At 46.2% G+C, this 27,640-nt stretch overlaps 1 protein-coding gene across 3 annotated transcripts in view; it reads left to right on the forward strand.

Annotated features, from left to right (window-relative positions):
• The window catches only part of EFCAB6 (EF-hand calcium binding domain 6), a 411,320-nt gene that overhangs the window by 374,406 nt on the left and 9,274 nt on the right, over nt 1-27,640 (forward strand). For all 3 annotated transcript variants that reach the window (XM_063928921.1, XM_063928922.1, XM_063928923.1), the window contains 4 exons: nt 6,106-6,261; nt 12,255-12,450; nt 16,427-16,618; nt 25,412-25,639. In XM_063928921.1, the coding sequence (XP_063784991.1) occupies nt 6,106-6,261; nt 12,255-12,450; nt 16,427-16,618; nt 25,412-25,639 (772 nt within the window). The remainder of the gene's footprint in view (nt 1-6,105; nt 6,262-12,254; nt 12,451-16,426; nt 16,619-25,411; nt 25,640-27,640) is intronic.

The following is a 27,640-nucleotide window of genomic DNA, read 5'->3' on the forward strand; positions in this document are numbered from 1 at the left end:
CAGGGAAGATGGGACTATTTGCTGTGCTGGACGTTCTTACTAGAATGCCCTGTTGTAGCAAGCGCTCTATTACGGGAAAAACTCCTAACTCCACCTCTGGCTTCAGAGGATACTGTGGGATTTTTGGAGCTATCCTACCATCTTTTACTTGTACAACTACTGGAGCTACATTTGCCATTAATCCAGTGTCCTGTCCATCTTTTGTCCAAAGTGACTCTGGTATCTGAGATGTCATCTCTTCTACTTGGGATGGATTCCTATTTGTCATAATGGAATGTGACATTAATTTTGATGGGGAGTCTAACATGTCTCGTACTTCCTGAGCGTGATTCTCAGGGATGTCCAAGAATACACCTTCAGGAGTACAATAAATGACGCAACCCATTTTACATAGTAAGTCTCTACCCAGGAGATTAGTTGGTGCCGATGCAGCCAGCAAAAAGGAATGCTTGGTATGCAAAGGCCCTATTGTAATCTCGGCTGGTTTGCTAACAGGGTAGTGCTGGACTACTCCTGTTACTCCCATGGCTGGAATTGTCCTACCAGTGGTTCTCATGTCCACTGTCGAATTTATCACTGACTTGGCCGCCCCTGTGTCTACAAGAAAGTTTAAAGTTTTACCAGCTACATTGATTGCAATTTCTGGTTCGCTTCCAAGACTAGCAATCAACTTAACTGGGTGCAGATTACAGGTATGGCCACACCCCTATTGGGTATGCTGACCTCCCTGAATCCCGTTGGCAGCAACTACTTGTGAGGGGGTTAGCTGGGAACTACCAGAGGCATGCCAACCTCTGTTCGGGGGGTATCTTTTTGTTTCCCCTGTATGTGGCTCAAAACTCCGCCTCTGTGGACCCTGCTCCCATTGTCGTGTGTTGTGTTGTTGTCTAGGGGGTTGAAAAGATCTTTGTACATTCTTTGTTCTACATTCTCGTGCAAAGTGTCCCGGTCTGTTACAAGAAAAACATGTTATTACACTTGCCTTACCCACAGGATTCGGTGGTACATACGCAGGCTGTTTTGTGGTCAGCGCCTGTATACTTACTGACATCAACTTATCACTTTGCGACTCCCTGTGCCTAGTGATATTTCTGTCGTGATCAATAGCAGCCTCTCTCAATGTGGACACTGACAGACCTCGCCAGCATGGTTGCGTGGTCTGTACCCTAGCTTTTAATGTTTCTTTCAAACCATCCATCAGTACAGATACTGCTACTTCTCGATGGTTTGGGTTGGTCTTAATGTCTTCTATACCAGTGTACTTTGCCATTTCTAATAGTGCCCGGTGAAAATATTCTGTTGCCGTTTCGGACTCCTTTTGCTTAATGGAAAATATTTTATTCCATTTAACAACGGCTGGGAAATACTCCTTTAGCTGTAAATTTATCCTTTTTACATTATCCTTGTTGTACACGTCTGTAAGCGGTACATCTTTATCCAATGCACAGTCAGCTAAAAATTGAGTTGCGTCAACATTGGAAGGTAGACAAGCTCTTAGCAGTATCTGCCAATCCTTGTTGTTGGGTTCTACAGTGTTACCTAGATCCCTGATGTATTTTTGGCTAGCAACTAAATCCTTCCTGGGGTCAGGAAATTCGGACACTATTGTTCTTAATTCCATTCTGGAAAATGGAGTGTACATGGCAATGTTCCTTATGGGAGTGGCTCCAGACACATCTGTTTTTCCATTGGGAACTGCTATTACCCTTACAGGAGCAATTCTAACAGCCTCTTCCTGTGTAGATTCTACAGCTTGTTGTGGTACAATTGTTTCAGTGTAGTGCATGGTGCCGTACTTACCCGTTGACACGACCTCACCTATCCCTCCGCTAGGGGCTTTCACTAATCTCGTGGGTGTCGCTGTGCCTACTGTGGTCTCTGCTATGGTGGCTGCAAGAGAGAGAGCTGAAATTGTTGCTGAATCGTCTTCTTGATCACACTCCTGAGGAAGGTTCAAAACAGGGTACATCTTGCACGGGTTAATACTTGCATGAGTTATTTGGTTAACATCATTAACATTTACAAGGTTACTAAGAGTTTTTGTTTTATAACCCAGTGCGTTTCTCTCCGTAATCAACTTCTCTCCTGCAATGTATGGTGGAGGAGGAGCTGTGGCTATCAGCTTCCTGACTGCCCCAGATCCTGCCGCCAGAGCCAAACCTCTCTGTATCTCACCTTCCTGGTGCCATAACTGTAAATAATCATGATGCTGAATTCGTCTCTTTGCTGATTTTACGAGACATATCCTCCTCCTTAAATTTTGTAACACTTCTGGACTAAAGCTACCTATTCTTGGGAATTTGTCCCTGTCTTGTACAGTCATTCTCTCCCATTCATCACATAAAGATTCGGTGTGACTTCCATATTTTTCACACATTACATATCGTGCCGACCCAACTGGTCGGTTCACAGAATCAACCTGAACCAGGGTTGATCGCCCCCTACCTGAGCAACTGGCCCCCATAGTCTGCAGGTGTTGCTTAGTCCTCCTTGGATCTCTGTATCAAGGTTTTCAGCAAGCCTTTTCAGACAACCAAATTACTCCACAGTAGGCCGGCGGTGGCGGTTTACCGAGTACCCCACTCACTCGCCCACCTCGACCAATACGACCTGATCACACCGATATGGTGCTGGCGTACTCGATACAGGGCCCCTATGGAACCTTCAGTTTACTGGAACATATGAGGGTTACCCGCAGGACACTTACTCTTTCCAGTAAAGTTGGGGTTGTTAGATAGTTCCTGAGTGACCAGCGAACTTCCCTTCCAAAAATAAAAAATTACACAAATCACGTCAGAATGTACAAATAGCGTTTGTGACCACTTTACTCTAATGGTATTAGGTCAGATTACTAACTACTGCACACAATTACGTGTGGTCCAATCGTTCAGTACACAAGCACTACTTGTTATGTACTGAAAGATCAATGGAATCGATGTTTCCGGCCGCGATTCCTTCAGCAAGAGCTTGTATGGCCTATATGGGTTCTGCACCAACACCCCAGGCGTTGTGCCACTGGACTTTTATAGCGGACCTTTTACCTTACGACCTCCTGGTCTTGTTACCTTATGACCTCCTGGTCTTGTTACCTTATGACCTCCTGGTCTTGTTACCTTATGGTCCGCTATACTCTAATGCTCAAATATTATTTAACCAGGGATGCCTCCCTAGCCACCGTATATGTCACTTACACGTATGTCCCTTGACGAGTACCCGGCTTTCCTTTTGGTTCCACCTTAAAGTTGTATAAACTTATGTATACAAAACCACACTCACTCAACACATGTACACTTTGTTTCTATATCTATTTCTGCGCAGAAATTGTCTTCAGTCCAACAGTGTTACCAATTAGGAGTAGGATCTGTTAAACTAAATTTCAGATTTTTTCCAAAAATAGATTTGCGTTATTTACCGCGTCGCGTTATCTACCGCTGTGCGTTACTTATCGCCTTTGCGCTAATTATCGCTTTGCGCTAATTCAACTTTTCGTGACGAGCTACGTGGGCGTAACCAGACGCTACGTTGCGTAATGTACGCTGCGTGCGTCTGCCTTTTGGATTGCGTACGCTAGTCTTTGTTAGCGACACGTGTACGCAATGCAAAGATCCACCGTAACACAATATATACTTTTATCAATGTAAATGATCCCTGATCATCTACCGCAATCCACACTGACTGCCTTATCTCCCAGGCAGATCGTGTGTTGTTCTATACTTTAACTATTACCTCTACTATGAAATAACAGCAAATCTCTTTTAGCACTTTCTATCAACTATAAAAATTTGGCAAACAGGAATAGTGATATACGAAAATGAAACAGAAAATGCAGATATGTGTATGCGTGCGTGTATACGCAAGACAGAAGAGAAATAAAACAGTTTTAAAAGACACAAGCGTTTTGTTCTTACTTCCGGTTCCCGGATTCCTTCAGCACTCTTTATCTAAGCGAAGCAGACGCTTATCCCGTCAGCACTGGGAGACAACCTCCCACCCTTTGCTGGGGGATAATGTCTGCTGATCTACCTAGTGCAGATATGAGAAGGATAGGACGAGTCCCCAATTGACAATGCTAAATTCCTTTGTCGTATAAACAACCCTTTATGAAGTCTAAGAACACTGTACGCTGTTTGCTTAAGAAGTACCGTAAGGGTACGCTATTTGCGTAACGATCGCTCCGCCGTAGGCGAGACGCTCAAGCGTCACGTTCGCTCACGGCCCAGTGATCACAGGACACGTTATTGGTTATGACTAGAGTAATGATTCGCTATGGCGTAGCATACGCTCGAGACCACGAGGAGGTCACCAGCGGCGCAGACGCTCACAACGCTATACCTTAATGTTTAAACCTTATACCAATGAAATACACAGAATAACTTAATGTGAATACAGGGTGTAAGTGCAACCTTGTGTAACCTGACTAACTACAAAGCTGCTTGAGCGTCACCGACGCTCAAGTGAACACTTAACACTATAGAAAATACACAGATACTGGTTTAGGTTCCAAAGCCTATTAATTGTATTATATCTAATATATTTGTAAAAGGGGATAACAGTACAAATGATACACTACAATATAACAGAGACTTCCTAACCACAGAACTAAACAATAAATACAAAAAGACAATACTACACTGACCTAAATGCAATACAATACAATACTATCTAATACAATACAATACTAGCCTAGTCTAGGGGAGATATGAGAGAACAGAACAGGGAGAGAGAGAGAGAGAGAGAGATGAGAGAAATTGGCTCACAGAAAGACAATGATTACGGAGAGAAACTTACGCACAAAGGGTATGATCGCCTGCGCCTCGATATCCAGCTCCCGGCTATCAGCAGATAACCGTTGATGAGAGAGTGAGAGTTGGATATGGTCGACCTGCCTATTTATGCCCCACACACAATGCAATCTCATGGTCCTACAATCCCATTGTCCATTGGCCGAAGGAATTCGGCCCTGCATCATAACAAAAGGTCATAGGGTGATTCATACAGGTGGGCTGTGACGATTTCCAACAGCTCAGGTGGGTGGGAAACTGGGTTTCCCGCCGCATACCTGAGTATGTGTAAATAATAGAAATGGACATAAACTTCTTATGTCCATAACTATTCGCACGAGCGATTAATACGCTCCAAACCAACACCGGAATATTACTAATTAAATACTCTTCCGATGGGTACCAAACACGGCTGTATGATTCCTGTCAGACCCTTCGTACAATACAAAGAGGGATTCCTTTAAACAGGGACCTTCTATTTTAACCAAACTTTCAGAATCTATCAAGGGGACCATGATCTACAAACTACATTAATTGTGAACATTTGTAACGAATGAGTCGCACGCTACGACTACATAAACTCTACCGTAAATACGCATACCGCGCCTGCGAGTGCACGCTATCGCGGGTATGCGCCTTCACGGGAGAGCGTACGCATGCGCAGCGCGGACCAGTGTGCGGTGCAAATATGGCAACGTGCATAGAGACATTTTTCTGACTTTGACACCAATCTGGGTAGATGGTTATGGGTCATTAGGTTGACAAGACTTAGATCAACAGTCATTAGGTCGACCACTATTGGTCGACATGCATTAGGTCGACATGGAAAAAGGTTTAACATGAGGTTTTTTTACTTTTTTGGTGTAGTTTTCTTCGTAAAGTGACAGGGAACCCAAATTAGTGCTCCGCGTCCCCTTGCGTGGCTCGCTTTGCTCTCCATGCTTTGGGCAAGGTTACTATTCCCAATTGTAGTCCACGTGGATCGTAAAGTATGAAAAAAGTTTAAAAAATTAACAAAAAATGTGAAAAACTCATGTCGACCCCTTTCCATGTCAACCCAATGACAATGTCGACCTAGTGACCATGGCAACCTAATGCTTGTCGACCAATAGTGGTTGACCTAATGACTGTTGACCTAAGTCTTGTCGACCTAATGACCGTATCCCGGGTAGATAAATGTATTTTTAAAGTGACTCATTTTTCTCACAAAAATCTTTTCCACATATTGGTGGCACTTTAACACTATTTTGTATATGTGTGTTTTTTTTCTTTACAATAGTGTCTGCATTTGCATTGTGATGAATTTGTCATTCTGTGCCTGCAGGGATAAATTCAGAGAGTATTACCCGGACTTTGCTGCCGCTTTCGCTAAAATAGATAAAAACAAGGACGGATTCATAACCGTACAGGACTTTCGGGAGATGCTGGAACACCTGCACTTTTATCTGGATGATGATCAGTTCCTCAACCTCTTATACAGGTAAGTTATGGCGGCACACTGACCTCCGAGCATGTGGTGTATGAGAAAGGCGTACACTCGGGTCCTGATTCCGAGATAGGAGAAAATAAATAAAAAGAGCAATTTGCTCCTGGCACAAATGATGGGCCTAATTCAGAGCTGATCATAAAGGTGCGAAAAAACGCACATCTACCATCACAATCTGAGACTTGCGGGGGGACACCCAGCACAGGGCAAGTCCGCCCCGCATGCCACGCCCTACCCCCCTCCCGCAGGTATGCGAAAGCATCGCACAGCGGCAAAGCCTTTATGCCTAGCTGCAGGTTGCTGCCTGCCATGTTTTGGGTCACAGTGGCTGCGTGTGAGATCACACAGCCGGCACGGACCGCTCCAGCAACGGTCCGGACACGCCTGAGTTGTCCGGACCACACACCCCACCAACGCTGCCGACACGCCGCCCCCCCACACACACACACACACACTGCCGAGACGCCCCTCCTCCCCCCAGATCCACCGACACGCCCATGACTGCTTCTGCAATCAGACAGAAGCGATCGCACCAGTGAGATGCTGCGCGTGCACACACCACATAGGGCTTCAGCCTGCGATCGCTAACGTTACAGCGACCAGATCTGAATTAGGACCTATGTTGCAGTGCAAGGGGTGCAAATACATTAATTTTTTTGCATGCACATTCACTGCTTTGGCAGGTTGCAAAGAGTACTGGCTCTGTTCCTATACTATTTTTGAATGAAGCTGGAACACAACTCTTCCCTTCTAGAAATCCCTTTTTACATTCCCCCCCCCCCCACCTGCAGTGCAACATGGGGCCTGATTCAGATAGAAACATAAACATAGAAACATAGAAACATAGAATTTGACGGCAGATAAGAACCACTTGGCCCATCAAGTCTGCCCCTTTTTTTTTATCCTTTAGGCAATCTCAACCCTTTTTGAACCTTAATTCTTTGTAAGGATATTCATATGCCTATCCCAAGCATGTTTAAATTGCTCTACAGTCTTAGCCTCTACCACCTCTGATGGGAGGCTATTCCACTTATCCACTACCCTTTCTGTGAAGTAATTTTTCCTTAAATTTCCCCTGAACCTCCCCCCCTCCAGTCTCAGTGTATGTCCTCGAGTTCTAATACTTCTCTTCCTTTGAAGAATGTTTCCCTCCTGAACTTTGTTAAGACCCTTGATATATTTGAACGTTTCTATCATGTCTCCCCTTTCCCTTCTCTCCACCAAACTATACATGTTAAGATCTTTTAGCCTTCCGGGTAAGTTTTGTGATGTAGGCCATGCACCATTTTAGTTGCCCTTCTTTGTACACACTCTAATGTATTTATATCCTTCTGGAGATATGGGGGGTCATTCCGAGTTGTTCGCTCGTTGCCCATTTTCGCAACGGAGCGATTAAGGTGAAAATGCGCATGCGCATGGTACGCAGTGCGCATGCGCTAAGTATTTTAGCTCAAAACTTAGTAGATTTACTCACGTCCGACCGAAAAATTTCCTTCGTTGAAGTGATCGGAGTGTGATTGACAGGAAGTGGGTGTTTCTGGGCGGAAACTGTCCGTTTTCTGGGAGTGTGCGGAAAAACGCAGGCGTGCCAGGATAAAATGCGGGAGTGTCTGGAGAAACGGGGGAGTGGCTGGCCGAACGCAGGGCGTGTTTGTGACGTCAAACCAGGAACGAAACAGGCTGAGCTGATCGCAGTGTAGGAGTACGTCTCGAGCTACTCAGAAACTGCTAAGAATTTTCTATTCGCAATTCTGCTAATCTTTCGTTCGCAATTCTGCTAAGCTAAAATACACTCCCAGAGGGCGGCGGCCTAGCGTGTGCAATGCTGCTAAAATCTGCTAGCGAGCGAACAACTCGGAATGACCTCCATGGTCTCCAGAACTGGACACAGTATTCCAGATGGGGCCGTACCAATGACCTATACAGTGGCATTATCACTTCTTTTTTTCTGCTACTGATTCCTCTCCCTATGCAACCAAGCATCTGACTTGCCTTTTTCATTGCTGTGTTGCATTGCTTTCCTGCCTTTAAGTCACTTGAAATAGTGACTCCTAAATCCCTTTCCTCCTCAGTAGTTTCCATAATAGTACCCTTGATACTATATTTAGCCTTTGGGTTTTTGAGACCCAAGTGCATGATTTTGCATTTTTTAGCATTAAACTGTAGTTGCCACGTTCTTGACCATTTCTCAAGCCTACCTAGGTCATCAATCATTTGTTTTACCCCTCCCGGTGTGTCTACCCTGTTGCATATCTTTGTATCATCTGCAAAAATGCATACCTTCCCTTCAATACCATTTGCAATGTCACCAACAAATTTATTAAAGAGAACTGGACCAAGTACAGATCCCTGGGGTACTCCACTGGTAACATTTCCCTCCATAGATTACACTCCATTAACTACAACTGTCTGTTTCCTATCCTGCAACCAGTTTCTTATCCATTTAACTGTTCTATAATCCACCCCCACGCTTTCAAGTTTATTTAGCAGTCTGCGATGTGGGACAGTGTCAAATGCCTTACTAAAGTCTAGATATGCTACAGCTCCCCTTGATCTATTATTTTCATCACAGAGTCAAAAAAGTCAATAAGATTTGTTTGGCATGATCTCCCACCAGTAAATCCATGCTGTTTTGGATCCTGTAAGTTGTTTGATTTAAGATATTCCACAACTCTTTCTTTTAATAGTTTTTCCATTACTTTCCCTACTACTGATGTAAGGCTTACTGGTCTGTAGTTACTTGCTTCTTCCTTGCTTCAGATGAACACGCTGTGAAACGGCTGCCGTCGCCACCCCCTACCCCGCCCCCAAACGGCTGCAGATTGTCAATCACTTGACGTCTGCTTCTGATGGCGCAGGACACGTACTGCTCATGCACAGTACGGGTCCGACACATGCACAAAGTACCGCCCATCGGTACTTTGCGACATTGCCCTTAGATGCGTCAGGACCTGAATCAAACCCAAGGTGCCTATTGCTTCTATTTTTGATTTGCTCCCAATTCAGATCTGATCTGATAGCAGTAAATTTGTTAGCAAATGGGCAAAACCGTGTGCACTGCAGGTGGGGCAGATGTAACATGTGCAGAGAGAGTTAGATTTGGGTGGGGTGTGTTTAAACTGAAATCTAAATTGCAGTGTAAAAATAAAGCAGCCAGTATTTACCCTGCACAGAAACAAAATAACCCACCCAAATCTAACTCTCTCTGCACATGTTACATCTGCCCCCCCCCCACCCCCCCCCCCCCCTGCAGTGCACATGGGGGATCATTCCAACCTGGTCGCACGCAGGCAGATTTTTGCACTGCTGCGACCAGGTAATCGCCGCCTATAGGGGGAGGGGGTAATCGCTGTGCAGGGCTGCGATCGGCTGTGCAGAGAGCCGCACAAGCAAAACGTTTGTGCAGTCTCTGCACAGCTCAGGACTTACTCACCCGCTGCGATGATCCTTCCTGGAGCTGACGTCAGTATCCCTCCCTGCAAACGGCCGGGCACGCCTGCGTTTTCTTCGACACTCCCAGAAAACGGTGAGTTGACACCCCCGGCCGTCCTCTCCCTGTCAATCTTCTCGCGTTCGCCGCTGCAAACGCTTTCTTCTTTCAATCCGTCGCTGCCCGGCGACGGCCGTCACCGGGCAACAACGCGCATGCACATTGCGGCCCGCACGCCTGCGCTGTTCAGACCTGATCGCGCCGCTGCGAAAAACAGCAGCGTGCGATCGGGTCGGAATGACCCCCATGGTTTTGCCCATTAGCTAACAAATTTGCTGCTGCGATCAGATTTAATTAGGCCTTAAATCAGGCCATGAATATGCAAAATATGCGAGATGAGTCACATGTTTGGGAGCTGAAACATAGGGGTTGCGTGGCGGGGCGTTACACGCTGTCATTCCATTCAGTAGAACGACGTGCTCTGTTTATTGAGCGCGGTATGGTTTTATTCTCCCGTGGAATGAGGGCTGATTATCGTGCATTCAGCAGATGCACAGTATCATGCAGGGTAAATGAGTGCGCCCAGTGTCTATGGGAGTTATTGAAAGCTTCCTTTCTGTAATTAGAGACTTCCTATTGTCCCTGCCCTCTTCCCCAGTGTCTGTAATATTGGTTAAACATAAAGGGTAGACACTGCAGCTGACAGGAGCACATAAGACAGTCAGCTGCGTGGGTGCGATGCCAGCGGCTCTTATATATACGGCAGATGTTCGGAGTATCGCATCTTGTTGACTGGTATGCCCACATGCTCCCAGACCACTGTTCATCCCATTCATTTTACATTTCTGATTCCAGCCAAGACCCTTTGAGAACCGTCACATTGTACAGATATTCATATTATTACAGCAGCCAGGCAGCGTGATTTCACAATACGCCGCGCATCCCTCTAACAAGCAGCGGCGCTGTGCAGGCGCGATGGATGTAACAACAGTTGTTTGTCTTATTTTAGTTACTTACAACATGACACGCGTTGCCCCAAGGTTTTAGAATAGTTATGCTTATGCGTAGTATAAATTGCTGTGTAGTCAAATGTTCTTAGATATAAAACTAGTTTTAATTGTATTATTATACCTGTATAATGTTACCTACGCAGCAACAAGATAGCCTTGCACAGCATAGTAAAGCAATTACATCAGTGGTTCCCAAACGCAGGGCCTAATTCAGACCTGGTAGCTGCAGCAAATTTGTTAGCTAATGGGCAAAACCATGGGGGTCATTCCGAGTTGATCGCTAGCTGCTGTTGTTCGCTGCGTAGCGATCAGTGTAAAACACGGCTAATCTGCGCATGCGTGTGCACCGCAATGTGCACGCGCGTGGTATGGGTACGAAGTCCATTGTGGTTTTGCACTGGTTCTAGCAACGATTCCAATCGCACAGCCCAACGCAAGGAGATTGACAGAAAGAGGGCGTTTGTGGGTGTCAACTGATCGTTTTCTGGGAGTGTCTGGAAAAACGCAGGCGTGGTCAGGCGTTTGCTGGGCGGGTATCTGACGTCATTACCGTGTTACTCGTCGCAGCAATCATCGCACAGGATAAGTAACTACAGGGCTGGTCTTGTTTTGCACAAAATGTGTTTGCAGGCGCTCTGCTGCGCAGGCGTTCACACTCCTGCAAAGCGAAAATACACTCCCCCGTGGGCGGCGACTATGCGTTTGCACGGCTGCTAAAAACTGCTAGCGAGCGATCAACTCGGAATAACTCCCCATGTGCACTGCAGGTGGCGCAGATGTAACATGTGCAGAGAGAGTTAGGTTTGGGTGGGGTGTGTTCAAACTGAAATCTAAATTGCAGTGTAAAAATAAAGCAGCCAATATTTACCCTGCACAGAAACAATATAACCCACCCAAATCTAACTCTCTCTGCACATGTTACATCTGCCCCACCTGCAGTGCACATCGTTTTGCCCATTAGCTATCGTAGATGTGCGTATTTTTTCGCACATCTATGATCAGCTCTGAATTAGGCCCTCAGTCATCAAGGCACCCTAAGACTAACAGTCCAGGTTTCAAGGATATCCATACTTAACAGGTTACCTTAATTAGTACCGCAGTCGGTTTGATACTACCACCTGTGCACAAGCAGGGATATCCTTAAAACCTGAACTGTTAGGATGCCTTGAGGTACGAGTACGGGAAACTCTGAATTAAACGTTTATACTAATGATTGATATAAATAGACTGGGACTTGTAGTTCCATGACATCTGCAGACCATTGTTGCCACTTGTCAGTAAATATAGTAACCGTAAAATAATAACGTTTTGCCTGTCAGTAAGCATGCAGCTAACGAGCAACGGTGGAGATAGCCTAAAGGGCTTGTTAAATACCAGTTAAAGCTTTTAACATTAACTAGGGCCACATTCAGTTCCAAAGAATGCTGCAAAATATATAAATGGAGACTCATCAATACAAGAAAGTGAAAAAGAACAATCTGTATTTCATGTGCGCATTCATCTGTACGGAGTGCCGCGTCACGCTGACTATTGTGTCTTTCTGCAAGGCTGAGGCTACGGGTTCATGACAACAAACTTTCTTATTTTGACTTCTTGAAAATAATTGACGATGGGAGGGCTTCCAAGTACGGGCGACGGCGAGAGCAGATTGTGCCAGCAGAGAACTTCCAACCTCTCAGCTCACAGAAGCTGCTTGTGAAACTGAAAGAGGCGGTACTAACGTCGCAGGAAGAGCTCTACAAGGTAAGACGTACACGTGTAACGGGTATGGGTCATTAGGTCAACAAGATTTAGGTCGACCACTAATGGTCGACATTCAAGAGGTCGGCAGGGTGACTAGGTCGACATGGTCATTAGGTCGACATGAAAAAAGGTCGACGTGAGTTTTTTAAACTTTTTTTGGTGTCGTTCTCTTCGTAAAGTGACAGGGAACCCCAATTAGTGCACCGTGTCTCCTCGCCATGCTTCGAGCAAGGTTACCGTTCCCAATTGTAGTCCACGTGGATCGTAAAGTATGAAACAGTTCAAAAAATGAAAGAAAAAAAATGTCAAAAACTCTTGTCGACCTTGTTCAAGTCAACCTAATGACTGTCGACCTAAGTCTTGTCGACCTAATGACCGTAAGGCCGTGTAATCCAGCCACTGGGCTCTTATCACAGTGCATAGAAGCGACTTCACATCCAACAGGGTGGGGGCACATGAGAAGCCTTGTAGGCAGTCAGTGAAAGTCAGACGGCAGAACTAGAGACAGGGCTATGAGCAGTTCACAGATAGATCTACAGGGTAAGAGGGAGTGCATATACAGTAGATATGAGATGTATGAAGGGGTGTTGAGGGTTTTGTAGGTAGGGATTAGTCATTTGGACTGGGCTGTTGCGGACACAGGGAGACATGGTAGGGATTAGCAGAGTGGTGCGGTGACGAAGATTAGTATTGCTGCAGCAATGAACATGCATTGAAGCAGAGATAGATGGGTTGGGTGAATGGCAGATAGGAGGATGCAATATTCAAGATGGCAGATGATAAGAAAAAGGATAAGAGCTTTGGTGGCATCTTGGGCAATAAAAGGGCGTCTTCTGACAATATTAGTAATGTGAAGGCAGCTGGACTGGGGGAGAGACTGTAAGAGAGGAATAAAGCTTAGTCAAGTGTGACATCAATGCAGCGGACTTGGACGACGCAGGATATGTAGGTACCATTTGAACATGTATGCAGAGATAACAGGGTCATAGTTGGCTACTTGATACAGTAGAAGTGGAGGGGATTAGGCAGGAGAGATGCATATGGGTTTCATCAATGTACAGGTGGTACAGGAGGCAGACGAGTAAAGTAGTTCCGCAAGAGAATGGATGTACTTTAGAAAAGTGAAAGACCCTTGTGGAACCCCAACATATATTGGGAGTGGAATGTAAGATGTGCTAGAGGTAACGTAACAAGATAGAGAGCGGCTCCATATGTAGGAAGTGATGCTGCTGTAAGAAGAGAGAAGAGGGGAGAAGAGAGAAAGTGAGACAGATGATTGTGCACACGTCACTCAAATAATTTGGAGGCAAAGGGAAAAGTAGAGTAGGGACGGTGTTGGAGAGAGAGGTTGGGTTGAGAGATGGTGTATTTAGATTTGATAAGATAGCGCGTGTTTGTAAGAGGATGGAAATGTTCCGGTGGAGAGAGAGGTTGGGAAGGTGAGCTAAATGTGAGCATGCAGTGAGAGTTAGGGTGTGGAGACGTTGGGAGGAGCTAAATGTGAGCATGCAGTGAGGGCTAGGGTGTGGAGACATTGGGAGGAGCTAAATGTGAGCATGCAGTGAGGATAAGGGTGTGGAGACGTTGGGAGGAGCTCAGTGTGAGCATGCAGTGAGGGTTAGGGTGTGGAGACGTTGGGAGGAGCTAAATCTGAGCATGCAGTGAGGGTTAGGGTGTGGAGACGTTGGGAGGAGCTAAATGTGAGCATGCAGTGAGGGCTAGGGTGTGGAGACATTGGGAGGAGCTAAATGTGAGCATGCAGTGAGGATAAGGGTGTGGAGACGTTGGGAGGAGCTCAGTGTGAGCATGCAGTGAGGGTTAGGGTGTGGAGACGTTGGGAGGAGCTAAATCTGAGCATGCAGTGAGGGTTAAGGTGTGGAGACGTTGGGAGGAGCTAAATGTGAGCATGCAGTGAGGGTTAGGGTGTGGAGACGTTGGGAGGAGCTAAATGTGAGCATGCAGTGAGGGTAAGGGTGTGGAGACGTTGGGAGGAGCTCATTGTGAGCATGCAGTGAGGGTTAGGGTGTGGAGACGTTGGGAGGAGCTAAATGTGAGCATGCAGTGAGGGTTAGAGTGTGGAGACGTTGGGAGGAGCTAAATGTGAGCATGCAGTGAGGGTTAGGGTGTGGAGACGTTGGGAGGAGCTAAATGTGAGCATGCAGTGAGGGTTAGAGTGTGGAGACGTTGGGAGGAGATAAATGTAAGCATGCAGTGAAGGTTAGGGTGTGGAGACGTTGGGAGGAGATAAATGTGAGCATGCAGTGAAGGTTAGGGTGTGGAGACGTTGGGAGGAGATAAATGTGAGCATGCAGTGAAGGTTAGGGTGTGGAGACGTTGGGAGGAGATAAATGTGAGCATGCAGTGAGGGTTAGGGTGTGGAGACGTTGGGAGGCGATAAATGTGAGCATGCAGTGAGGGTTAGAGTGTGGAGACGTTGGGAGGAGATAAATGTAAGCATGCAGTGAAGGTTAGGGTGTGGAGACGTTGGGAGGAGATAAATGTGAGCATGCAGTGAAGGTTAGGGTGTGGAGACGTTGGGAGGAGATAAATGTGAGCATGCAGTGAAGGTTAGGGTGTGGAGACGTTGGGAGGAGATAAATGTGAGCATGCAGTGAGGGTTAGGGTGTGGAGACGTTGGGAGGCGATAAATGTGAGCATGCAGTGAGGGTTAGGGTGTGGAGACGTTGGGAGGAGATAAATGTGAGCATGCAGTGAGGGTTAGGGTGTGGAGACGTTGGGAGGAAGTAGGGTAGAGGGAGGAGTAGGTTGTATGGTGAATTAATGAGATGAGTGCAGTCTTCATACTTGCTTCCTGGAGAGAATGGTCTGATGGTGGATTGGTGAGTGTTGGTGAAGGTGGGTCGAGTCTGTGGGTTTTGTTATGAAAAAATAGGTGCTGTTGGGCAAAGAAGTCTTGAAGGTGATGAGGAGGTGGGTGAGGTTAAAAGACTGGATATTACAGAAGGGAAGTATGTTTGCTTGATAAGTAAAAGGGCAGTGCTATAAGGTGTAAGGATGAATTTATAGTGGGGCGAGTGGACATAGGACTGAAATATCCTCCAGTGAGGGCTAAGCTGTGCAGAACATTTTTGCAGGGGGCAAGTGTGTTTGGTTTGCCATGGTTGGGGTTTAAACCATCTGTGAGTATAGGTGGTGTCTGGTGCTGCATTGTCTATGGCTAAAGTGGGTGTTTTGTTGTAGAAAGAGACAACCTGACCAGGCCGGGATAGGCAGTCATAGGAGAAAGTTGTTGTTTTAAGGAAAATTAGAAGTGGATCAGGTTTAGAGAATTTAGTTGTTGCCGGGTTGTGTGTGGATTTGGGTGTTGGGGGGAGCATGAGGTATGGCGAAACTAGTGATGGAGCCAAAGCAGGAGATTATGTACATGTGAGAGATATAGATGACTATGGTAAGGGTAGGTAAGGGGCGAGGAGGAGGAACAATATATGGTTGTCATCTTCTGTGCAAGTGGTGTCCTTGTGGCTGAGACTGACACTGTTAAAAGAATGGGGGTTACCGTCAATGTGACTGTCGATGAGGCCGGCGGCCATTACTCTGGCACTGCTGATGAGGCCGGCGGCCATTACTCTGTAACTGTCGATGAGGCTGGCGGCCATTACTCTGACACTGTCGATGAGGCCGGCAGCCATTATTCTGACACTGTTAATGAGGCTGGCGGCCATTACTCTGACACTGTCGATGAGGCCGGCGGCCATTACTCTGACACTGTCGATGAGGCCGGCGGACATTACCCTGGCACTGTCGATGAGGCCGGCGGACATTACCCTGGCACTGTCGATGAGGCCGGCAGCCACTACTCTGACACTGTCGATGAGGCCGGCGGCCATTACTCTGACACTGTCGATGAGGCCGGCAGCCATTACTCTGACACTGTCGATGAGGCCGGTGGCCTGTTGTCATTTACTTCTCTCAGTGACTAAAAAATGTTTTTCAAACCCATTCCTGTCACCTCCAGGTCTTTTCTTCCTTTGCTCAGGACGACGCTGGCACAATACAGCCTTATGAATTACACCGGATTCTTGACAGCTTCTGTTTTAAGCTAACGGACAAGCAGTTCAACTACGTGCTGAGCAAGCTTTCCCTGAACACGCAGCACACAATAGCCTGGGAGGGCTTCCTGCGCAGTGTCTCCACGCTTGGCTCTGAGGTACGAGGCTCTGCCACACACATTAATGTATCACTTCTTGTTCTCGCATCAAGGAATTCCAGAATAAAAGCTGTAATTTTACTTTATAACAGTCTATTAAGCATCTGACCGCTAAACTCTCACACACAATGCTGACATCTAAACAATGAGACTCTCTGAGAACATAAGGCTCTGTCAGGAAGCGTCTCTCCCTGCCTGTCTCTTCCGTAGTCTCATCGCTACAAATGGACGCACATCTTAACTAATTGAACAATTGAGCGCTTCGTCCAAATGGTACAACAGCACAAAAAGGAAAGAAAATGGTTGTCATTATAAACTCATACATGTCTGAAACACACACACTCACACACACACACACACACACACACACACACACACACACACACACACACACGCACACACACATTGTAAGGGCAGTACGGATGGTATGATGGTTAGCATTCCCACCATGGCCATAACTGTGTGGAGTTTGTATATTCTCCCCATGCTTGCGTGGGTTTCCTCCGGGCAGGGCTGCCATCAGAAATGATGGGGCCCGGGACTGACAACTTTGGAAGGGCCCCCCTTCCCCCTCTGTCCCATAGCTCCCCCAAAGCTTACCAGAGAGGTCCCGGGTGACAGCAATGAGGATCGCAGGTACGGGCCAGCTGCCTGCGCGCTGGCAGGTCAGGCAGCCTCGGAGGCACACAGAGCTGCGGTTGTAATATTCGTTATATTGAGCCGGCCGTGAGCCAATTGGAGCTCACGGACCGGCAGCCAATCAGGAGCCTGCTCAGTAGAAAGAATGCACATTGCTGCTCTGTGTGCCTCCGTGGCTGCCTGACCTGCCGGTACGCAGGCAGCTGGCCTGACCCCGCGATCCTCATTGCTGCCACCCGGGCCCCCTCTCAGTCAGGGCCCGGGACTGGAGTCCCCACCGTCCCCCCTTGATGGCGAGCCTGCCTCCAGGTACTCCGGTTTCCTCCCGCAATCCAAAAACATACTGGTAGGTTAATTGGCTATTGGGCTAATTCAGACCTGATCGCTGCTGTGCGTGTTCACACAGCAGCGATCTGGTCTGAAGTGCGCATGTGCCGGGGCTGCAGTGCGCCGAGGCATGCCAGACAGCCGACGGCTGTCTTTACCCTGCGATCGCCTCTGCCTGATTGACAGGCAGAGGCGGGAGGCGGCAGGCCGGTGGCGTTTCGCCGCCGTTTTGGGGGCGCGATCCGGTGCGGGTGTGTATATATATCCCGCCGGCGTGCGGTTCAGATGGCCAGGCGGCATAGCGGGAAAATGTGAATGCTCATTACTTGAATATACGGGATGGATAACACACGGATCAAGTGGTGATATGAAGGGATCTGAATAGGTAGGACTGTTGTTATAATGTGTCTGTATGTGTTTGTCTATGTCATATTTGTTCCATGTCTGTTTTTATTAGAGTATTTCTATTAGAGCATAATTAAGGTGATGGCTATATATAGATAAGTCATGTTGGTGGCAGTTAAACCTTGAAGAAGGTCCAGATAGGACCGAAACGTCGGTGTGTGATGTTGTACCTGATATCTGAATAAAAATCCTGCTGGCTCTATTAACAGTCTGGTGAGTGCACTCTATACAAAGATATATATGTTCATGGATAAAGGTAAATGCCTGGCTCTAATGGAACTTTGAGTGACACCCCAGCAAATTTTATTTCACTGTGAGTGCAGACAACCCTGGTTTGCTTTGGATTACTATGTGACTATCCTGAAGGAAGACATATGGATCTTTTGTTGTGCACCCAGAAAGTAAAGCTTGAATTTTACGAAGTATACCAGAATTGGTGACTGTTTAAATAATTTTTTGGATGCCATTTCATGATTACATGGCTATTAATATTTTTCATCGTGAGGATTGGTGACTATCTTTGATTGATTTGTTATTATTTATATTTTCATATTTTTTCTTATACTTTTTTATTTTTTATTTTTTCTACACTTGATAGATTTATTTTTGTATTAGAGGTTTTTTCCCTATATCTGTGGCGACATAGTTACATCCATATCTTGAATTGTCCTATGTTTGGGATATTTTGTGCTTAGGAGGTTTCCAGTATGGAGAATTTAGTGAATCCTGAACTCCTGTCCAATGCAGAGTTTGGACAGGTGTCTTATACAGATGATGAGGCTGAACGTCTTCTCTTTAATTTAACTGATTTTGGGGCTATCCCAGGAGAAAAAGCCATTGATGTTTATTATAAACTATTGAATCTCAACAAACGTGAAACTGATTTATTGTTACATGGACAGTTTTTATCCGATTATTTTCGGAAGAAACAGATTCCACGAGGGTTCCGGGTTCGGAATGTCCCCACCATCGGCCGCAATAACCCTGTGTTTTGCAGCCGATGGTGTGGGATTCTAAATAAGTGTTCACTAGATTTGGTACTGCTGGTGATTGAAGAGGTGGGCATGGAACTCAAAAAAGTAAGAGGTGAATTAGGTTTGAATAAAGAGCAACTTGAAACCATACTTCAGAATGACAAAACTGAGGATTGGCTTACCAAACTGAATTCACAGATAGACAAGTATAAAACAGATTTAATTAATTTTAAGCGTAACAAACTGGAGAAAGTTGAAAAGGACTATCGTGAACATAGGGTATATGGTTGGCTAGTGGGGAATGATTTCCCCTCACGTAGAATGCGTGATACACGATTCAGAAGGGGCCAATACCAATTTGACCAATATTCTACCGCCTCTAGCTCAGATAGAGAGAATTCTGATTCAAGAAATAATCAAAGACAGCCTTTTTCTCGAGTAGCCACACGCTCACAGTTAGATCCAGTACAAGTAGACACCAGAGGCCCCACCCGCGGAGGGGGTCCTATAAAAAATGTAAAAAAACCTCCGAAGAACCCTCGGACAAAATAATCAATATTTCTTCATTAACATTAAGTTTGGACCAAGAAAAGGTTTTGTCACGTGGATTATCCTTTATTCCTACAGTTATGTTTAGCCCTATGAGATGGAAAATAGACAACTATTGTTTATCTCGCAAATTAAGACTAAAAGAAAAATTTGGGGAGAATAAACGTGACATACCTGATGTTGAGTTCAAACAAAAAAGTACCTATGATCCACCATCAAATAATACTAATATTAAAACCTTTTCACGTATGATGGATCAATCGGTAAATGATTGTATGAAGAAAAAGGTGAGAACTAGACCCAATCTCAACAAAGGAGAGAGGATTGCCTTAAAACAGCTGAAAGATAATCCCACTATCACTATACGCCCAGCAGATAAGGGTGGGGCTGTTGTACTTCAGGATACAGTAGCATATAATAAAGAGATCCTACGTCAGCTTGGTGATGAACGCACCTACAGAATATTGGAAAATGACCCTATGCCAATATTTAAAAAGAAATTGGATACGACAGTGGATATGGCGTTGGGTATGGGTGTTATTAGTGAGACTGTTTCATCTTTTATGCATACAGATTTCCCGATATGTCCCATCTTATACACCTTGCCGAAGGTACATAAATGCATTGATGCTCCCCCGGGCAGACCTATTATTTCTGCCCGGGGATCATTATTTCAACCAGTTGCACGTTACCTTGATACCCATCTCCAACCATGTGTCAAGAAAATAAAAAGCTATATTAAGGACACGAATGATTTCATCAATGGGTTGAAGGCGATAAAAGATTATGATGAAAATTGGATACTTGTAACTATGGATGTGTCCTCTCTCTACACGGTCATACCTCATCAAGAGGGTATGGCCGCTGTGAGAAGAGCACTAATACTGAATCAACAACAGCACCCACCTGTTGAATTCTTGCTGGAATTACTTGATATGACACTTACGTGTAATTACTTCAGATTTGGTGACCGATACTACCTCCAGACATCGGGGACCGCGATGGGGAGTAATATAGCCCCATCGTATGCAAATTTGTATATGAATGAATATGAACAGCAATACATATTGCCGATGTTTGGGGGTAGTATCGGTTATTACAAACGATTTATAGATGACATATTCATCCTGTGGTCTGGAGACAAAACAGCCCTGGAGGATATGTTATCGTATTTGAATCAACTGGACACACCAATTAGATTTACGATGGAATATAATCATGAGTCGATTAATTTTTTGGATGTGACGGTGTTTGCCACAGATGGGGGTTATGGATTTAAGTTGTACAGGAAGGCTACAGACCGGAACACATTGTTACACTATAGTAGCTACCACCCAAAACCCCTCAAGGAAAGTCTTCCTATTTCCCAGTTTATTAGAGTTATGAGAAACAATTCGGACTCTAAAACCCTAGAGGATCAACTTAGAGATATGCAACATCGATTTCTTGATAGGGGATATCATCCTGACACTATTGAACACTGTTTGAAAACAGCTGAACAACGATTCAGGGTTGGTAAAAACAGGAAGAGCTCAGCAGAGAGTGCAGAAAAATCATTTGTGTTTCTAACCACATATGACACTGGTAGCTTTGCTACGCGATCCGCTATCAAGAGAAATTGGGATATAGTGGCTACGGATGGTGTACTCAAAAATGTTCTTCCAAAACAACCATTGATTGCATATAGACGGGGACCAAATCTGCGAAACATGCTTATGCGCCCTGATCAATCAGTTGGCAAAGAAGTAGATAATTGGCTACCCCCTAAGAAACTGGGTTGCTATAAGTGCCCTAATTGCACCACATGCAGAAGTATGCTGACTGGTACCAGTTTCCCGCATCCACATGATGGCCGACGGATACCCATACAACACCGTCTAACGTGCACCTCTGATTATGTGGTATATATCTTGATATGACCATGCTCACTATTATATGTGGGCAAAACAATAAGATCATTCCGTGAACGGATCTCAAACCACCGATCTAATATCAGATTGGCATTGAAAACTGGTGGATCGGACAAACCAGTCGCACGTCATTTTGTACAACATCAACACCAGTTAACAGCATTGCGCTACATGGTCATAGACAGAGTTCCACCATTACCGAGGGGTGGTGATCGTGCCAAGATCCTTCTACGCCGTGAGGCATATTGGATACATAAATTAGAGACTGTTTACCCGAAGGGTCTGAATGAATCAGTACATTTCAATATTTTCCTATAATAAGAAAGGACGAGCATGTCAGTAGATTCTCTAATCCCGTCATAATTATTTTAAAACATTTTTTTGAGTTTTTTAGAAAAAAATTTTTGAAATTTTTCTGAATTTTTTGTTTATCCTGAATGTGTTCCGGTCTGTATTAGTCTTGTTTTGTACAGGATCCATGATATTGTTAAAGCCCACATTTCTGCACTATATTTATGTTATGTATTGCTAATTTGATAGTTTCTATATGATACACGATGATCTTTACTTTCTAGCTATTTTTATCTAAATGCCATCAGATTCCCTCATTTCCATGATCCGTAATGTTGGGACACATAGGTATTACCCCACACAAATTTAATGCTTCCACCACATGTATTAAGCTTGACGGACATGTATACATAACGAGGGTTTCCTAGGCAACTATGTTGCTAGGCAGCGTACCCTGCAATACACTGATGAATGTGTGATGACGCGGAAGCCCCACGAGAGTATGGGCGTTGCGCGTGATGACGCACGTAATACATATGACGTAGAGCGCCGCAGTGATTGGACACATGTGGGTACCACATGTTGTGATCACGTGGTTGCGTTCCAGGAGAGATGTGGTCGCTTCCGCTCCCGCCGGCGTGCGGTTCAGATGGCCAGGCGGCATAGCGGGAAAATGTGAATGCTCATTACTTGAATATACGGGATGGATAACACACGGATCAAGTGGTGATATGAAGGGATCTGAATAGGTAGGACTGTTGTTATAATGTGTCTGTATGTGTTTGTCTATGTCATATTTGTTCCATGTCTGTTTTTATTAGAGTATTTCTATTAGAGCATAATTAAGGTGATGGCTATATATAGATAAGTCATGTTGGTGGCAGTTAAACCTTGAAGAAGGTCCAGATAGGACCGAAACGTCGGTGTGTGATGTTGTACCTGATATCTGAATAAAAATCCTGCTGGCTCTAATAACAGTCTGGTGAGTGCACTCTATACAAAGATATATATGTTCATGGATAAAGGTAAATGCCTGGCTCTAATGGAACTTTGAGTGACACCCCAGCAAATTTTATTCCACTGTGAGTGCAGACAACCCTGGTTTGCTTTATATATATATATATATATATATATATATATATACTGAAAATTGGTAGTATTAGTGAACTTGTAATAATTAAAAGCCCAGAGACGGTCATTAATTTGTGTTTTTCATCATTTGTGGCCTCTTCCATCTCCTCACAGGAGATGTTGCCCATAGCAACCAATCGGAGTCTACCTATCATTTATCTAGCACCTTCTAGAAGATAATAGGTAGAATCTGATTCATTGCTTTTGGCAACATCTCCACTTCTAAAAACCTGCACTTTAGTAAATATACCGCACAGTGTGGGTAATTCCAAGTTGATCGCAGCAGGAATTTTGTTAGCAGTTGGGCAAAACCATGGCCCTCATTCCGAGTTGTTCGCTCGCAAGCTGCTTTTAGCAGCATTGCACACGCTAAGCCGCCGCCTACTGGGAGTGAATCTTAGCTTAGCAAAATTGCGAACGAAAGATTCTCAAAATTGCGATTACACACCTCTTAGCAGTTTCTGAGTAGCTCCAGACTTACTCGGCATCTGCGATCAGTTCAGTGCTTGTCGTTCCTGGTTTGACGTCACAAACACACCCAGCGTTCGCCCAGACACTCCTCCGTTTCTTCAGCCACTCCCGCGTTTTTCCCAAAAACGGTAGCGTTTTTCCGCACACACCCATAAAACGTCCAGTTTCCGCCCAGAAACACCCACTTCCTGTCAATCACACTACGATCGCCTGAACGAAGAAAAAGCCGTGAGTAAAATACCTAACTGCGTAGCAAATTCACTTGGCGCAGTCGCAGTGCGAACATTGCGCATGCGCACTAAGCGGAAAATCGCTGCGATGCGAAGAAAATTACCGAGCGAACAACTCGGAATGACCACCCATGTGCACTGCAGGGGAGGCAGATATAACATGTGCAGAGAGAGTTAGATTTGGGTGGGTTATTTTGTTTCTGTGCAGGGTAAATACTGGCTGTTTTATTTTTACACTGCAAATTAGATTGGAGATTGAACACACCACACCCAAATCTATCTCTCTCTGCACGTTATATCTGCCTCCCCTGCAGTGCACATGGGTGGTCATTCCGAGTTGTTCGCTCGGTAATTTTCTTCGCATCGCAGCGATTTTCCGCTTATTGCGCACACGCAATGTTCGCACTGCGACTGCGCCAAGTAAATTTGCTATGCAGTTAGGAATTTTACTCACGGCATTACGAGGTTTATTCTTCGTTCTGGTGTTCGTAATGTGATTGACAGGAAGTGGGTGTTTCTGGGCGGAAACTGGCCGTTTTATGGGAGTGTGTGAAAAAACGCTACCGTTTCTGGGAAAAACGCGGGAGTGGCTGGAGAAACGGAGGAGTGTCTGGGCGAACGCTGGGTGTGTTTGTGACGTCAAACCAGGAACGACAAGCACTGAACTGATCACACTGGCAGAGTAAGTCTCGAGCTACTCAGAAACTGCACAGAGAAATCTTTTCGCAATATTGCGAATCTTTCGTTCGCAATTTTACTATGCTAAGATTCACTCCCAGTAGGCGGCGGCTTAGCGTGTGCAATGCTGCTAAAAGCAGCTTGCGAGCGAACAACTCGGAATGACCACCATGGTTTTGCCCAACTGCTAACAAAATTCCTGCTGCGATCAACTTGGAATTACCCCCAGTGGTGCATACGGTAGTATGTTTCAAAATGTCTGCCACAATCTTGTGTGTTGCCCAACCACTAAACATAATTAACAGAGATACATGTAGTGTGTGTGTGGCTAGAAAGCAAATGTGATGCTGAAACCAATGCGGTTGGAAGTGTGTGGTCGGGCTTGATACTGATTCGGACGCAGCTGCGATACCGGCCGCAGACGAGGGAGTCTTTTCTTCTGCATATATGTCTAGGCAGCATACACAGTTGTGATTGAGGTGCACAGGAGACGCACAGTCTCAGAAATGTTTTGGAAATGTATTGGGCGGTGACAGGGAGATGGGTTAGCGGACTCATGGACCGTGTTATGGGAGTTTTGTGAGCGTGATGCTGATATTGATTGTGTACAGAGACGCCGAATCGCTCACATAAGAGGCCATATACAGACAGAGTAACTACACCTGCCTTAGGGCTAGTTCAAATTTCTATGGTGCTAATTTCAATGGTGCAGATTTTCAATGATGCAGATTTTCAATAGTGCAAATTTCAATGGTGCAGATTTCTATGGTGCAGATTTCAATGGTGCAGATTTCTATGGTGCTAATTTCAATTGTGCAGATTTCAATGGTGCAGATTTTTATGGTGCTAATTTCAATGGTGCAGATTTCAATGGTGCAAATTTCAATGGTGCAGATTTTCGATGGTGTGTCCGATAGTGGCGTCTAAGATTTAACCCCTAAATTCACTGTGGAAGACGGCCGGACACACAGGCTTATTGCTTGCTGTTTTATGGTAACATTAAACACGTTTTACATTGCTAGTACATTTAAAAAGCATTAACTTTTGGACAAAACATTTGGTAGCGAGTAGTGACTACAGCTGGGAATAAATCTGCAGAAGGACCTCACTGCCAGATGTAATGAACTTTTTCTGAATGATGTCTTTTTAAACAGCCCCCTTTTACGCCCCTTTCCATTATCTTTACAGACTGACTCCACCTGGGCAGAGAGAGTGGAGAGAGCCACCAGGAAAAGATCTGGCCAAGAGATGACCATGACAGACATCTTGCCAAACATCCAAGAAATAGTCACCACGCGGTTTTACTCCATCGCTCAGGATCTCCTAAACACAGATTATGCCGGCATAAACGTCGTTTCAAAGGAGGATTTCCGAGAGATTTTCAACAGACATTTCATGTTACTGACAGATGACCAGGTAAGGAATATTACTAACATCTTATCCTCAAAGCTAATAAATGCCAGGTCACCGAAAAGCCAATTATATTACTGACCGGATCACTGAGACATGGACATTGGGAAAGGCAGTACTTGCCCTTTATAGAGCACCTTTCTGCAGGGGCGGATTTAGGTCTGAAGGCGCCCCTAGGCACAACAGTAAATGCCGCTCCCCGCCTGCCTCATTTTATTTTTTTTATTGATTGGTTATAAGCCCTCATTTGAAGATAACCAATTAATAGAGTAATAAAGAAAAAGCCAATAACTATGAAAAATTTTTATTTTTAATTATGTGCACATATTTACTAAGTAGGACAGATTACAGGGGGGTGGTATCCGGTTCTAGGGAGGCCAATCCCGGGCCGTTTTTTCAATCCCGGGATTCGGGATTGAAAAACGTTCAATCCTGGGATTCCAGGGATCCCGAAATTGCAGTAGGGACCAGTGAAGGTTGTAGGGAGCAGCGCTGGAGGGAGGGTGTAGGTAGCGGTGTGGGAGGGAGGGAGGGAGGGAGGGTGTAGGTAGCGGTGCGGGAGGTAGGGAGGGGGTAGGTAGCGGTGTGGGAGGGTGGGTGTACGTAGTGGTGCGGAAGGGAGGGTGTAGGTAGCGGCGCGGGACGAAGGGTGGGTGTGAGTAATAACACTTACTATTAGGTGGGCGGCCGCGGCAGCCATGGACACACTGAACACGGCTGCATTTCAAATGAAGCGCCGGCCGCCAGCCAACCAGAGCTGGCGGACCGGCAGCCAATCAGGGAAGCGGCCGCAGCAGTCGTTCCTGATTGGCTGCCGCTGCTGCGGCAGCTTCCTTGATTGGCTGCTGGTCCGCCAGCTCTGATTGGCTGGCGGCCGGCGCTACATTTGAAGTGCCGCCGCGTTCAGCTTGTCCATGGCTGCCGCGGCCGCCCGCCTAATAGTAAGTGTTATTAATTACACCCACCCTCCCGCACCGCTACCAACCCTCCCGCACATGCGCACTGTAATGCCTTGAATCCCGGGATTGGAGGCTCCAATCCCGGGATTCAAATCCCGGCATTTTTGGGCCCAAATCCCGGGATCCCGCCGATCCCGGGATTGGCCTCCCTATCCGGCTCCTGGCGCTTGGGATGCCGGCATTCAGAAAACCGACAGCGGTATCCCGACTGTCAGCATCCCAACACCTAGTGCGTAAGTGATCTATCCCTAATCCCTACCCTCCCTAGCCCTAACCCTCCTCTCCCGCAGCCTGACCCTAACCCCCCTTCCCCCGCAGCCTAACCCTCCCCGCAGCCTTACACTAACCCTCCCTCCCCGCAGCCTTACACTAACCCTCCCTCCCCGCAGCCTTACACTAACCCTCCCTCCCCGCAGTCTTACACTAACCCTCCCTCCCCACAGCCTTACACTAACCCTCCCTCCCCGCAGCCTTACACTAACCCTCCCTCCCCGTAGCCTTACACTAACCCTAACCCTTCCTCCCCGCAGCCTAACCCTAACCCTCCCTCCCCGCAGCCTTACACTAACCCTCCCTCCCCGCAGCCTTACACTAACCCTCCCTCCCCGCAGCTTTACACTAACCCTCCCTCCCCGCAGCCTTACACTAACCCTCCCTCCCCACAGCCTTACACTAACCCTCCCTCCCCACAGCCTTACACTAACCCTCCCTCCCGCAGCCTTACACTAACCCTCCCTCCCCGCAGCCTTACACTAACCCTAACCCTCCCTCCCCGCAGCCTTACACTAACCCTCCCTCCCCGCAGCCTTACACTAACCCTCCCTCCCCGCAGCCTTACACTAACCCTAACCCTCCCTCCCCGCAGCCTAACCCTCCCTCCCCGCAGCCTAACCCTAACCCTCCCTCCCCGCAGCCTTACACTAACCCTCCCTCCCCGCAGCCTTACACTAACCCTCCCTCCCCGCAGCCTTACACTAACCCTCCCTCCCCGCAGCCTTACACTAACCCTCCCTCCCCGCAGCCTTACACTAACCCTCTCTCCCAGCAG

The sequence above is a fragment of the Pseudophryne corroboree genome, chromosome 6 (genome assembly GCF_028390025.1).
Source record: "Pseudophryne corroboree isolate aPseCor3 chromosome 6, aPseCor3.hap2, whole genome shotgun sequence".
NCBI classification, from domain to species: Eukaryota; Metazoa; Chordata; class Amphibia; order Anura; family Myobatrachidae; genus Pseudophryne; species Pseudophryne corroboree.